At 45.5% G+C, this 13,685-nt stretch overlaps 1 protein-coding gene across 14 annotated transcripts in view; it reads left to right on the plus strand.

Moving 5' to 3' along the window:
* The window catches only part of LOC137421435 (large neutral amino acids transporter small subunit 2), a 120,539-nt gene extending 109,151 nt beyond the window's left edge, over nt 1–11,388 (plus strand). For all 14 annotated transcript variants that reach the window (XM_068107494.2, XM_078771401.1, XM_068107500.2 and 11 more), the window contains one exon: nt 10,498–11,388. In XM_068107494.2, the coding sequence (XP_067963595.1) occupies nt 10,498–10,604 (107 nt within the window). In that variant the 3' untranslated portion in view covers nt 10,605–11,388. The remainder of the gene's footprint in view (nt 1–10,497) is intronic.
* The last annotated feature ends 2,297 nt before the right edge of the window (nt 11,389–13,685 follow it).

Genomic DNA, 13,685 nt, shown 5'->3' on the forward strand with positions numbered 1-13,685 from the left:
CAGAAGGATATTGGCTTGTTCAGGTGTGTTTTGGAAAACTCCTGTGGGACTTTCTTCTGTGTGTGTCGCGCTCTCTCTCTCTCTCTCTCTCTCTCTCTCTCTCTCTCTCTCTCTCTCTCTCTCTCTCTCTCTCTCTCTCTCTCTCTGTCTCTGTCTCTGTCTCTCTCTCTCTCGCTCTCTCTCAACAGTGGGGTCCTCCTGGGTCTCCTACCATAGAACCCCCTTTCATTGACTTGGCGATGGATTGTGCGAGTTGAAACTGTCATACCTTGTGTCTGAAGGTCAGCTTGAATCTGTTTGGCAGTTGATCGAGGTGCTTTCTCCACCATTCGAACAATCCTTCGTTGCAATCTTCGATCACGTTTTCTCTTGTGGCCACGTCCAGGGAGGTTGGTTACAGTGCTATGGGCCTTAAACTTCCTGATAACATTGCATACGGTGGACCTAGAAATATCAAGGTCTCTGGAGATGGACTTGTAGCTTGAGATTGTCCATGCTTGGCTACAATCTTGTGTCTGACCTCCTCAGACAATTCCCTGGTTTCCTTTCTGTTCTCCCTGCTCATTGTGGTACACACAGTGACACAAAACAGCAGAATGACTCCTTTTCTCTATTCAAACTGGTTGAATGAGTGATTTTTATGTTGCAGGCACCTGCAACTCACCATAGGTGAGTTCAATTCCAATGTAAAAGGAGAATCACCTGCTTGAAAGCATGAAATCTAATGATTTCTAACAACTTCTAAAAGGTGCCAATAATATTGTCCGAGCCATTTTAGGATTTCTGTGTGGAATAAGTTAAGATTTTGGGACTTTTTCAGCTTTTTTTGTTTTGTTCCACTGCAAACCAAATAAATAAATATGTGGAGACCAAAATATTTTTTAATTGCAACACATTTCTGGAAGAAATGGTGCATTATTTGAAAAGAGTTTAAGGGTGTCAATATGTTTGCTCATGACTGTACCTCCTCAGACCCCAATTTTTCTAATGCCTTGAACAAACTTTGGTACAGCACAGGTGGTGAAGATTGTGGTGAAGCTTCTTCGAAATTGCGTGTGTAGTTTCTGAGATGAAAGCAAATACCTATTATGGGGGGCAACCCCCTCGTAGACCCTCAATGGGGCAGATATTTTTTAATGCCATGAACAAACTTTGGTACAGCAAGGGTGGTGAAGGTTGTGGTCAAGTTTCATCACAATCGTGTGTGTAGTTTCAGAAAAGAAATCAAATATCTATTTTGGGGGGGAGGGGGGGGGACGGGGTCAAACCTGGACCCACTTTGACCCCCGGTAAACCCCCTTAGACTTCGATTTTCTTTGTGCCGTGAACAAACTTCGGTACATCATGGGTGATGACGGTTATGGTCAAGTTTCATCAAAATAATGTGTGTAGTTTCAGAGGAAATAGCAAATTCCTATTTTGGGGGGGTCAGAACTGGATCCACGTTGACCGCGGTAAACCCCCTTCAACCCCGATTTTTTTTTAATGCCGTGAACAAACTTTAGTCACAACACAACAAATATCATTTGTGCCAAATTTGGTCGCAATCCCATCAGCGGTTTCGGAGAAGAAGTTGCAAGTGTTTAGGGACGGACGGATGGACAGACTGACGGGCGGGCGGACGGACAGACGGATGACACGCTATCGCATAAGCTCTACTGAACTTCGTGCCAGGTGAGCTAAAATATATATTGTAATGGACTCGGTCTCCCTAACGGGCGATCCAACACCACCAGATATGAACTCCCAAGATTAACCGCCTCCATGGTGCAGTGTGGTGCGGTATGGTTGGGATTAATTGACTTGGCCACACGGCAGTTTCAGTACGCAGAGGTGGTTTTCAGGGGAATTTGGTTATGCTGAAGGTCCATTCTGCGGCTAAAATTGCACAGCAAATACACTTTAAATATAACAGGTTTAACTAGAACAGCACTCGGACATTCCTCCATAGAGAACATAGAGAACATACCTCCGCCAGGCTGAACAATTTGTTTTGTATCCACTGATGGGCCACACCTGCACCTCGACCTGAAACCAAAATCAAATCGGCTTGTTCTTGTCACCTACCCAACTCATCCACTAAGTTTTCTCATAATCCGTCCACAACGTTTTGAAACCTCGTCCTTAGATATCATTCTTGCCCCTATCTCCCCAATGGTGATTGATCACTTTAAAAATTCTAGTTTCCGGATCCTGATCCCCTCCCCTCCCTTCCTCCATCTCACAAGGGTCCCACATGCCCCCCTGTGGCAACAGATTCGCTCACTTACTATCACCATCTCATTTGATCGTGTCCCATTGATGGGAGGGTGGTATTTTCGATTGTCCAAATGGTCTTTTCGGAGAGACAGAGTGAGTGTGTGGGACATGTCAGGTTTGAAAGACATTGTAAATGTTTGACCAGCTCTTGGTTCTATCAAGTCGATAGAGAGGGAAGAGGCTGAATCTCACCAGGGCCGGGTGGGGCGAGCAAAAGCTGAGGGGGGTTGTGGAGCTGAGAGGGGCGGGGCAGAGCAAGAGGGAAGATTGGAGGGGTGAGGGGAAAATAAAAAGGGGCAGGGTAAGGGGAAAGCTGGTAGGGAATGGGGTGGGTTCGCTGGAAATAGGATGAGGGGACATTGGTAGGGATGGGGTAAGGGGGAAGATGGGAATAGGCATGGCAAGGGGGAAGATGGGAATAGGCATGGCAAGGGGGAAGATGGGAATAGGCATGGCAATGGGGAAGATGGGAATAGGCATGGCAAGGGGGAAGATGGGAATAGGCATGGCAATGGGTAAGATGGGAATAGGCATGGCAAGGGGGAAGATGGGAATAGGCATGGCAAGGGGGAAGATGGGAATAGGCATGGCAAGGGGGAAGATGGGAATAGGCATGGCAAGGGGGAAGGTGGGAATAGGCATGGCAATGGGGAAGATGGGAATAGGCATGGCCAGGGGGAAGATGGGAGTAGGCATGGCAAGGGGGAAGATGGGAGTAGGCATGGCAAGGGGAAAGGTGGGAGTAGGCATGGCAAGGGGGAAGATGGGAATTGGCATGGCAAGGGGGAAGATGGGAATAGGCATGGCAAGGGGGAAGATGGGAATAGGCATGGCAAGGGGTAAGATGGGAATAGGCATGGCAAGGGGTAAGATGGGAATAGGCATGGCAATGGGGTAAGATGGGAATAGGCATGGCAAGAGGGAAGATGAGAATAGGCATGGCAAGGGGTAGATGGGAATGGGAATGGGCATGGCAAGGGATAAGATGGGAATAGGCATGGCAAGGGGTAAGATGGGAATAGGCATGGCAAAGGGGAAGATGGGAATAGACATGGCAAGGGGTAAGATGAGAATAGGCATGGCAAGGGGAAAGATGGGAATAGGCATGGCAAGGGGGAAGATGGGAATAGGCATGGCAAGGGGTAAGATGGGAATAGGAATGGCAAGGGGTAAGATGGGAATAGGCATGGCAAGGGGGAAGATGGGAATAGACATGGCAAGGGGTAAGATGAGAATAGGCATGGCAAAGGGTAAGATGGGAATAGGCATGGCAAGGGGTAAGATGGGAATAGGCATGGCAAGGGGGAAGATGTGAATAGGCATGGCAAGGGATAAGATGGGAATAGGCATGGCAAGGGATAAGATGGGAATAGGCATGGCAAGGGGTAAGATGGGAATAGGCATGGCAAAGGGGAAGATGGGAATAGACATGGCAAGGGGTAAGATGAGAATAGGCATGGCAAGGGGAAAGATGGGAATAGGCATGGCAAGGGGGAAGATGGGAATAGGCATGGCAAGGGGTAAGATGGGAATAGGAATGGCAAGGGGTAAGATGGGAATAGGCATGGCAAGGGGGAAGATGGGAATAGACATGGCAAGGGGTAAGATGAGAATAGGCATGGCAAAGGGTAAGATGGGAATAGGCATGGCAAGGGGTAAGATGGGAATAGGCATGGCAAGGGGGAAGATGTGAATAGGCATGGCAAGGGATAAGATGGGAATAGGCATGGCAAGGGATAAGATGGGAATAGGCATGGCAAGGGGGAAGGTGGGAATAGGCATGGCAATGGGGAAGATGGGAATAGGCATGGCAAGGGGGAAGATGGGAGTAGGCATGGCAAGGGGGGAGATGGGAGTAGGCATGGCAAGGGGGAAGATGGGAGTAGGCATGGCAAGTGGAAAGGTGGGAGTAGGCATGGCAAGGGGAAAGGTGGGAGTAGGCATGGCAAGGGGGAAGATGGGAATTGGCATGGCAAGGGGGAAGATGGGAATAGGCATGGCAAGGGGGAAGATGGGAATAGGCATGGCAAGGGGGAAGATGGGAATAGGCATGGCAAAGGGTAAGATGGGAATAGGCATGGCAAGGGGTAAGATGGGAATAGGCATGGCAAGAGGGAAGATGAGAATAGGCATGGCAAGGGGTAAGATGGGAATGGGCATGGCAAGGGATAAGATGGGAATAGACATGGCAAGGGGTAAGATGGGAATAGGCATGGCAAGGGGGAAGATGGGAATAGACATGGCAAAGGGTAAGATGAGAATAGGCATGGCAAGGGGGAAGATGGGAATAGGCATGGCAAGGGGTAAGATGGGAATAGGCATGGCAAGGGGGAAGATGGGAATAGACATGGCAAGGGGTAAGATGGGAATAGGCATGGCAAGGGGGAAGATGGGAATAGGCATGGCAAGGGATAAGATGGGAATGGGCATGGCAAGGGGTAAGATGAGAATAGGCATGGCAAGGGGTAAGATGGGAATGGGCATGGCAAGGGATAAGATGGAAATAGGCATGGCAAGGGGTAAGATGGGAATAGGCATGGCAAGGGGGAAGATGGGAATAGACATGGCAAGGGGTAAGATGAGAATAGGCATGGCAAGGGGTAAGATGGGAATAGGCATGGCAAGGGGTAAGATGGGAATAGGCATGGCAAGGGGGAAGATGGGAATAGGCATGGCAAGGGGGAAGATGGGAATAGGCATGGCAAGGGGTAAGATGGGAATAGGAATGGCAAGGGGTAAGATGGGAATAGGAATGGCAAGGGGTAAGATGGGAATAGGCATGGCAAGGGGTAAGATGGGAATAGGCATGGCAAGGGGGAAGATGGGAATAGGCATGGCAAGGGATAAGATGGGAATGGGCATGGCAAGGGGTAAGATGAGAATAGGCATGGCAAGGGGTAAGATGGGAATAGGCATGGCAAGGGGTAAGATGGGAATAGGCATGGCAAGGGGGAAGATGGGAATAGGCATGGCAAGGGATAAGATGGGAATGGGCATGGCAAGGGGTAAGATGAGAATAGGCATGGCAAGGGGGAAGATGGGAATAGACATGGCAAGGGGTAAGATGGGAATAGGCATGGCAAGGGGAAGCTGGGAATAGGCATGGCAAGGGATAAGATGGGAATGGGCATGGCAAGGGGTAAGATGAGAATAGGCATGGCAAGGGGTAAGATGGGAATAGGCATGGCAAGGGGGAAGATGGGAATAGGCATGGCAAGGGGGAAGATGGGAATAGGCATGGCAAGGGGTAAGATGGGAATAGGAATGGCAAGGGGTAAGATGGGAATAGGCATGGCAAGGGGGAAGATGGGAATAGACATGGCAAGGGGTAAGATGGGAATAGGCATGGCAAGGGGTAAGATGAGAATAGGCATGGCAAGGGGTAAGATGGGAATAGGCATGGCAAGGGGGAAGATGGGAATAGGCATGGCAAGGGGGAAGATGGGAATAGGCATGGCAAGGGGTAAGATGGGAATAGGCATGGCAAGGGGTAAGATGGGAATGGGAATGGCAAGGGGTAAGATGGGAATAGGCATGGCAAGGGGGAAGATGGGAATAGACATGGCAAGGGGTAAGATGGGAATAGGCATGGCAAGGGGGAAGATGGGAATAGGCATGGCAAGGGATAAGATGGGAATGGGCATGGCAAGGGGTAAGATGAGAATAGGCATGGCAAGGGGTAAGATGGGAATGGGCATGGCAAGGGATAAGATGGGAATAGGCATGGCAAGGGGTAAGATGGGAATAGGCATGGCAAGGGGGAAGATGGGAATAGACATGGCAAGGGGTAAGATGAGAATAGGCATGGCAAGGGGTAAGATGGGAATAGGCATGGCAAGGGGTAAGATGGGAATAGGCATGGCAAGGGGGAAGATGGGAATAGGCATGGCAAGGGGGAAGATGGGAATAGGCATGGCAAGAGGTAAGATGGGAATAGGAATGGCAAGGGGGAAGATGGGAAGAGGCATGGCAAGGGGTAAGATGGGAATAGGAATGGCAAGGGGTAAGATGGGAATAGGCATGGCAAGGGGTAAGATGGGAATAGGCATGGCAAGGGGTAAGATGGGAATAGGCATGGCAAGGGGTAAGATGGGAATAGGCATGGCAAGGGATAAGATGGGAATAAGCATGGCAAGGGGTAAGATGGGAATAGGCATGGCAAGGGGTAAGATGGGAATAGGCATGGCAAGGGGTAAGATGGGAATAGGCATGGCAAGGGGGAAGATGGGAATAGGCATGGCAAGGGGTAAGATGGGAATAGGCATGGCAAGGGGTAAGATGGGAATAGGCATGGCAAGGGGGAAGATGGGAATAGGCAAGGCAAGTGGTAAGATGGGAATAGGCATGGCAAGGGGGAAGATGGGAATAGGCATGGCAAGGGGTAAGATGGGAATAGGCATGGCAAGGGGTAAGATGGGAATAGGCATGGCAAGGGGGAAGATGGGAATAGGCAAGGCAAGGGGTAAGATGGGAATAGGCATGGCAAGGGGGAAGATGGGAATAGGCATGGCAAGGGGGAAGATGGGAATAGGCATGGCAAGGGGGAAGATGGGAATAGGCATGGCAAGGGGTAAGATGGGAATAGGCATGGCAAGGGGAAAGATGGGAATAGGCATGGCAAGGGGGAAGATGGGAATAGGCATGGCAAGGGGGAAGATGGGAATAGCCATGGCAAGGGGGAAGATGGGAATAGCCATGGCAAGGGTGAAGATGGGAATAGGCATGGCAAGGGGGAAGATGGGAATAGGCATGGCAAGGGGTAAGATGGGAATAGGCATGGCAAGGGGGAAGATGGGAATAGGCATGGCAAGGGGGAAGATGGGAATAGCCATGGCAAGGGGGAAGATGGGAATAGGCATGGCAAGGGGGAAGATGGGAATAGGCATGGCAAGGGGGAAGATGGGAATAGGCATGGCAAGGGGGAAGATGGGAATAGGCATGGCAAGGGGGAAGATGGGAATAGACATGACAAGGGGAAGATGGGAATAGGCATGGCAAGGGGTAAGGTGGGAAGGGTGGGGTGAGGAGGAATTATTGGAGGGGCGGGTCGTGAAGGAGATGATGTGGGGTACTGGTTTAAAACAGTACTGATGTTAAGGGTTTTAATACCGTAACCCTCCATTCATTAAAAAAAACTAATTTGGTTTGAGGATTTGAAGAGCAGAAAAACAACGGCAAACGTGAGGATTGGGGTGGTGGGAATGGAGATGTGGCACAGGTTTTCTAACTCTCCAGTGGTTTAATAAAGGGAAGAGGCAGAAGCAGTTTATGGGAAGGACATTTGCGAATGAGTGTGGGAAGATTAAACATTCTAAAACTTGTCGTTAAAAGGATCTATACTGACGGGGAGGAAGAGGAGGAGGAATAACAGGGGTGAAAAAAAAACAAAAAAACAAAAACAGGGGTGAGAAGGAAATAAATAGTTTGCAACTGAATTAATTAATCAATGAGATTTATAATTACTTTATTTATTTATTTCTGCTTGTTTAGAAAAGGAAGAAAGAATGAGCGACAGGTTTTGAGCAGGTTAAAAAAAAAATATAGGAGCCAAATGAAAGGGGGGTGACGAAAGATTAACGTCTACGAATAGTCCAGGAGCTATTTCCTGCAAAGGCCTTAGAAATAGGTGCTTGCTCGACCCACACGACATGCAAGGTCTGATTGCATTTTCTGTTAGAGCAAAGCTTCTGGAACATTTCTAGGGTGGGTGTCATTCCAGATTGTGGTAAAATTTATTTTGTAAGAATCAATATTTGTAAGGGGGAGTCGGTTCTTATTGTCTTTTTTAAAAGAAAATGGTTGGGTGTTAGGGTCATTCGTCTAGCTCTATTTTTCTAACCAGGACTTCCTATGGATGTAAACGAACACTCGTTTTACTCTGCGACCTGCGTGCGTTTCACATCACGTACAGCAAATTTCACCTTGTATTTATTGTTATTTTTTTAAAACGCTTCTGTACACCGCCCTTGAGGCTCGGTTTGCAAGCCACCGTCTACATTTCCAATAGAAGAGACATAATTACTCTTTTTATGGAAAATGTTTATCGAGTTTGTTTTATCCTCAAAAATAGACCATTGTGAACACACATCCAAGTTAAAAGATTGGTCTTTAAAACCTACCCTTATTAAGGGGAACAGACATCCGTACAACACACAAACTGACATTGTGTTCTATATGGCAGATAAGCCACCGATGGAAAGAGGAGAGATCACCAAATCACACTGATTTAGTAGGTTTTTTTTCCTAGGGAGCGATACAGTTATACAAAGATGCATGATGCATGGAAAGTGGTGTAGAATTTAAAAGACCATTGCGGAATTTGCCATTTTCAGTTTTGCGTTCAATCGGCCTTGCTCTTTTCAAGAAATCTTCATCATATTGATCCTATATATATGCCTTCTTTTTTTAGTAGAAAGGTTTCTCCTTTAGTTTAGTTTTAGGCGAATATATTTGGATCATTTACTCAGAAACTGATGTTTAGTTCATGAACAACAAATATTTCGTCCAATGCTGACTCGGAGGATGAAGCCAGCGACACTTGCTCTGCCATCGACAAAAGGAAGGAAACTCCGACTTTCCGACTCTCTAGAAAATCCTCTCTATCTCTTTACTGATGACTCCACTCTCTGCCGCTCCATGTCTCATCCCTCAGATTGGCAGTCAGCAGCCTCTTCACTCTCTGCAGACCTGGACAAAATCACAGACTGGTCAAACAAGTGGAACATGTCTTTCAATCTTGACAAATCTCACACTCTTACAATGTCTCTCCGAAAAGACCGTCTGGACAACCCTCCCATCTACTTTCTGAACAATCCTCTTGAAGAAGTTCTGTCACTCAAGCTTTTGGGTCTCAATATCTGCCATGATCTTTCCTGGGAAAACCACATTTCCAAGATCGCCTCCAAAGCCAGTCTCCAACTGGACATCCTCCGTCGTGCGAAGTCCTTTCTGGGCACTTCTGAGCTCCTCACCACATACAAAGCTTTCATCCGCAGCTTGGACTACTGCTCTCCCCTCTGGGCTGGTGCACCTGCCTCATCCCCACATTAAAACACAACTACAACTGGTTTATAGTAGTTCCATCTGTCTGCAAGATTTGCTGAATGCATCTTTTAAACAAGCAACTTGCTCATCTGAACTCGGTTTTTTTTTTTGTTTTTTTTTTTGTATACTGAATCGAGGCTCGTGAAAGAGCTAACATTTATTTCACAAACAAACAAACAAAACAAACCAGACAAACAAAATATACAAAAAGAGGGAGCGGAAGACAAGATGGGGAGAGAAGGGGAAGCACACAACCACAACATTTGAGAGCAGGGAGAAGTGTGGGAGGGAGAGGGCTTGGGGGCAGGAGGCGTGGGAGGGGGAGGGGGGGGGGGGGAGAGCATCGCATCTATAACTGAAACCTGAAAGGCGACCAAACCCACAAAGAGATTGCGACCCGACAGAACACACCAGGATTTTGTACCGCACTGCGATGCTGATCAGATGTGATATTGCTCAGTGTAATGGATTCTGTGTAGATACCACAGATTTGCAGAAACCTATGAATACCGCAAATTTGAATCTTGCCTCAGCCAAAACTATTATTCCAGCCAGTCTATATTGGTTCCTGCGTTGGGTTATTACAGAAACAAGCTCTTGGACCACAAGGAGTGAATGGGCTGGCAGAATGGCCTAGAAATATATACACTTGCCTCTAAGCTATCTAGCGTAGGTTTGAATCATGGCACAGCTATAGATTTTCCTCCCTTTGTTTCACGGGAAGCGTTATTCATCAATGCATTGTCCCTTGGATGTAGTAGAATTTTTAAAGTGATTCTTCGCCATTGGGAGGTAGGGTGAAAAACGATACATAGCAAGATATCTCAAAAAGTTATGGATGAGTTATGACTAAACTTGGGGGATGAGTTGGTTCGGCGACAAGAACAAACCGATTAGATTTTGGTTCAGGTCCGAATCCAGATCCGGCCTATCAGTGGGATACAAAACAAACTGTTCAGCCTCACGGTGGTATGTCGTCTACCAAGTGCCATTCGAGTTAACTAATAATTACTCTAATTCCTCCCATTATTCCCTGAGCCATTTACATTACAATATATTGAACTGGGATAATTGTTGACCAATCTTTGGATAACTTCTTTAATTTTTGGATAACTTTGGACAATCATGACAATCTGAAATTCCTGAAAACAAAGCACACAGGCCCTCCTCCTAATTACTCAATTTCTTTCACAGAAAGAATGACTGAACTTGGACAGAAACTCTTCATGGTCGTTTGGCCAGGAGGTTCATCCACAGCAAGTTCAGCGGAGATCAAGGACAAGTCCAAGCGGGCAGAATGAACTCTCATCACTGGACACGTCAAAAAGTGTCGCTTCACAAAGATCCACCAGACATGAGGTCATGGCCATAACTCTGGGTAGGCCTGCCCAAAAATCCGGTCAGGTCTACCCAAAATTCTGGCCTGGCCTACCCAAAATTTCAGAGCCTATGAATATATTTTAATTTTTGCTTTGTTTTACAATAAAGTCTATTCTAGTCTTAACGAACGAGGGATATTTATTCAGAAACATATATTTTGAGTATTCTTGGATGTTTCAAATCTTTGAAAGTATCTGATTGGCCGACCTAAAGGTTTTTGAGGCCTACCCAAAAATCTACCTTCAGTTACAGCCCTGCAACATGCTCCTTGTTGAGGGTTGTGCAATCTTGCTCCGAATTAGGTCTATTCGCTATTAGGCCATGCTGATGTTGTGAAGCAGTTTAGGTTATTCAAGTACAAAGGAATTCTCTTTCGTTTTTTTTTCAAGCTGTGAAACACCTGCCAGAACAATGTTTGGAAGGCATATATACACATACACATATACATGTATATGGCAACGTTTGCAATCGCAAAGAAATATAGCTAAAAGTATTTTCACGAGACTTACCTATCCTAATGCAAAGTGGCTTCACTTCAGGTATTCTTTTACATGCCGAATGCGAATTGGACAAAAGTACACTTTAATTATGCTGGTGATTTTGCTTTTTCTCCTTAAGATGTTGCAAGAAATGTATTTGTGGGTAGGAGATGGCAATATTTTTTTTCTTGTCAATTCATATTGTCAATAAATGGTTTGTGATTTAGTTAGTTCTTGTGCACACTCCACTCCAGAGAAGAGGAAAACAAACTACATATGCTCTTGCTCCAAATGATGGACGATCCAGCTGATGGGACAAACAAACCGCAGATACCCACTTCCCGACAACCCTTTACGAAGCAGAATTTTATATATATATATATATATATATATATATATATATGATTTAGTAGGTTTTTAGATATATATATATATATATCTTCTTATACATATAGATAAGAAATATGTTTTTGTTTGTTTGTTTGTCTGCGCAAGCTAATCTCCTGAACGGTGAAAGATAGGAGGAAACCTCGAATACAAAAAATGTCAGGACAGGCCCCGGGAAGGTTTTAGGCTAGGTGGCGAGACCAGTCGAGGCCCACCTCGGCCGGGCTGGGTCCATTTCGCAATTAAAAGCTGAGCTGAATGATAGTAGTCAATCTTCTATGGCTGCGAGTAAAAGCTGAATTATAGTAGTAAATTCATTCAAAAAGAACTAAAAATGTCGGGACGGGCCCCAGGAAGGTTATAGGCTAGGTGGAGAGGCCGGTCGAGGCCGCCTCGGCCGGGCTGGGCCCATTTCGCAATCAAAAGCTGAGCTGAATGATAGTAGTCAATCTTCTATGGCTGCGAGTAAAAGCTGAATTATAGTAGTAAATTCATTCAAAAAGAACTAAAAATGTCGGGACGGGCCCCAGGAAGGTTATAGGCTAGGTGGAGAGGCCGGTCGAGGCCGCCTCGGCCAGGCTGGGCCCATTTCGCAATTAAAAGTTGAGCTGAATTATAGTTGTCAATCTTCTATGGCTGCGAGTAAAAGCTGAATTATAGTAGTAAATTCATTCAAAAAGAACTAAAAATGTTGGGACGGGCCCCGGGAAGGTTATAGGCTAGGTGGTGAGGCTGGTCGAGGCCGCTTTGGCCAGGCTGGGCCAATTTCGCAATTAAAAGCTGAGCTGAATTATAGTAGTCAATCTTCTACAGCCGCGAGTAAAAGCTGAATTATAGTCGTAAATTCATTCAAAAAGAACCCGGGCAACGCCGGGTGCTTTCGGCTATATATATATATATATATATATATATATATATATATATATATATATATATATATATATATAAATGACTGTACCTGAGTTGCTGTTTTGTCATGGTTTACACCAATCATAATTCAAACAATCATAATGCACAAATGTATTTGTAACATATGTGATATTATATTTTATAAACAATTGAAGTTGAAAACTTAAGTTGAAAAAAAAAGATTTTTCCCAAAAAAATTCCCCCCAAAAAAATAAAATTGGAAGATTTTTCCAAAAAAGTACCCTTATGACATACCGACGGGAGAGATAGGTGCATACCAGAAGTTTGGTGGGATTTCACAAAAGTTTGAGGGAGTAGTTCAGGGACAACACAGGACATATATATATATATATATATATATATATATATATATATATATATATATATATATATATATATATATATATATATATATATATATATATATATAGACACACAACTGGAAGAATTAACACTACAATTTAAGTTCAAAGCACAATTTGTTTGTTTGTAGAGCAACAGCATCAAAAAAGAATAGAATACGTGATCACGGAGAAACTGCTGCACACACTCTCAATCGCATGACGGCAATTCTAATTCTCTCTTGATCCTGCAGAATTATGTACTGATTCTTGAAGGCTGGAGGGATATCAATTATGCAGACCTCTGGTCAGTTAGCACTGAGCTGGACATTCTTTCACCTGGAGGTCAGCATCAAGAAACACATTTTAACTCGGGGAGTAGTGACTTCAGAAGACGTCTGCTTCGTGAGATGAAAGCATTTACAGATCCGATCCCTTAAGCTGGGTGGTTCGTGCGCAGCCACCCGGCTGCTGGTTGCATCATTTTTCTGTGGGCGAGTCTGCCGCTGATGCAATGCCTCTCCTGGTACTCATTACCTGGTACTCATTTTGCCGACCCTCGGAAGGATGACAGGCTGAGTCAACCCCACCTGGCGTTAATTCAACGGGTTTCAAACTCAGGACATTAGGATCCCAAGCCAGCCGTCCCAACCATTAGGCCAAAACCAGATATATCCCTCAAGCTGGTATTTACACAGAGCTGCAAAGGAGAGATATGTAGATGTTTATCCATTACAAGGGCAACTTCACCACCTCTCTGGTGCCAAAGAAGTCTGCAAGCTGCGTGCTGTCAAACCCCTGAACTCGGTTGAAACATATGTCGTATATATATATATATATATATATATATATATATATATATATATATATATATATATATATATAT

The sequence above is a fragment of the Myxine glutinosa genome, chromosome 2 (assembly GCF_964187855.1).
Source record: "Myxine glutinosa chromosome 2, kmMyxGlut1.1, whole genome shotgun sequence".
NCBI lineage: Eukaryota > Metazoa > Chordata > Myxini > Myxiniformes > Myxinidae > Myxine > Myxine glutinosa.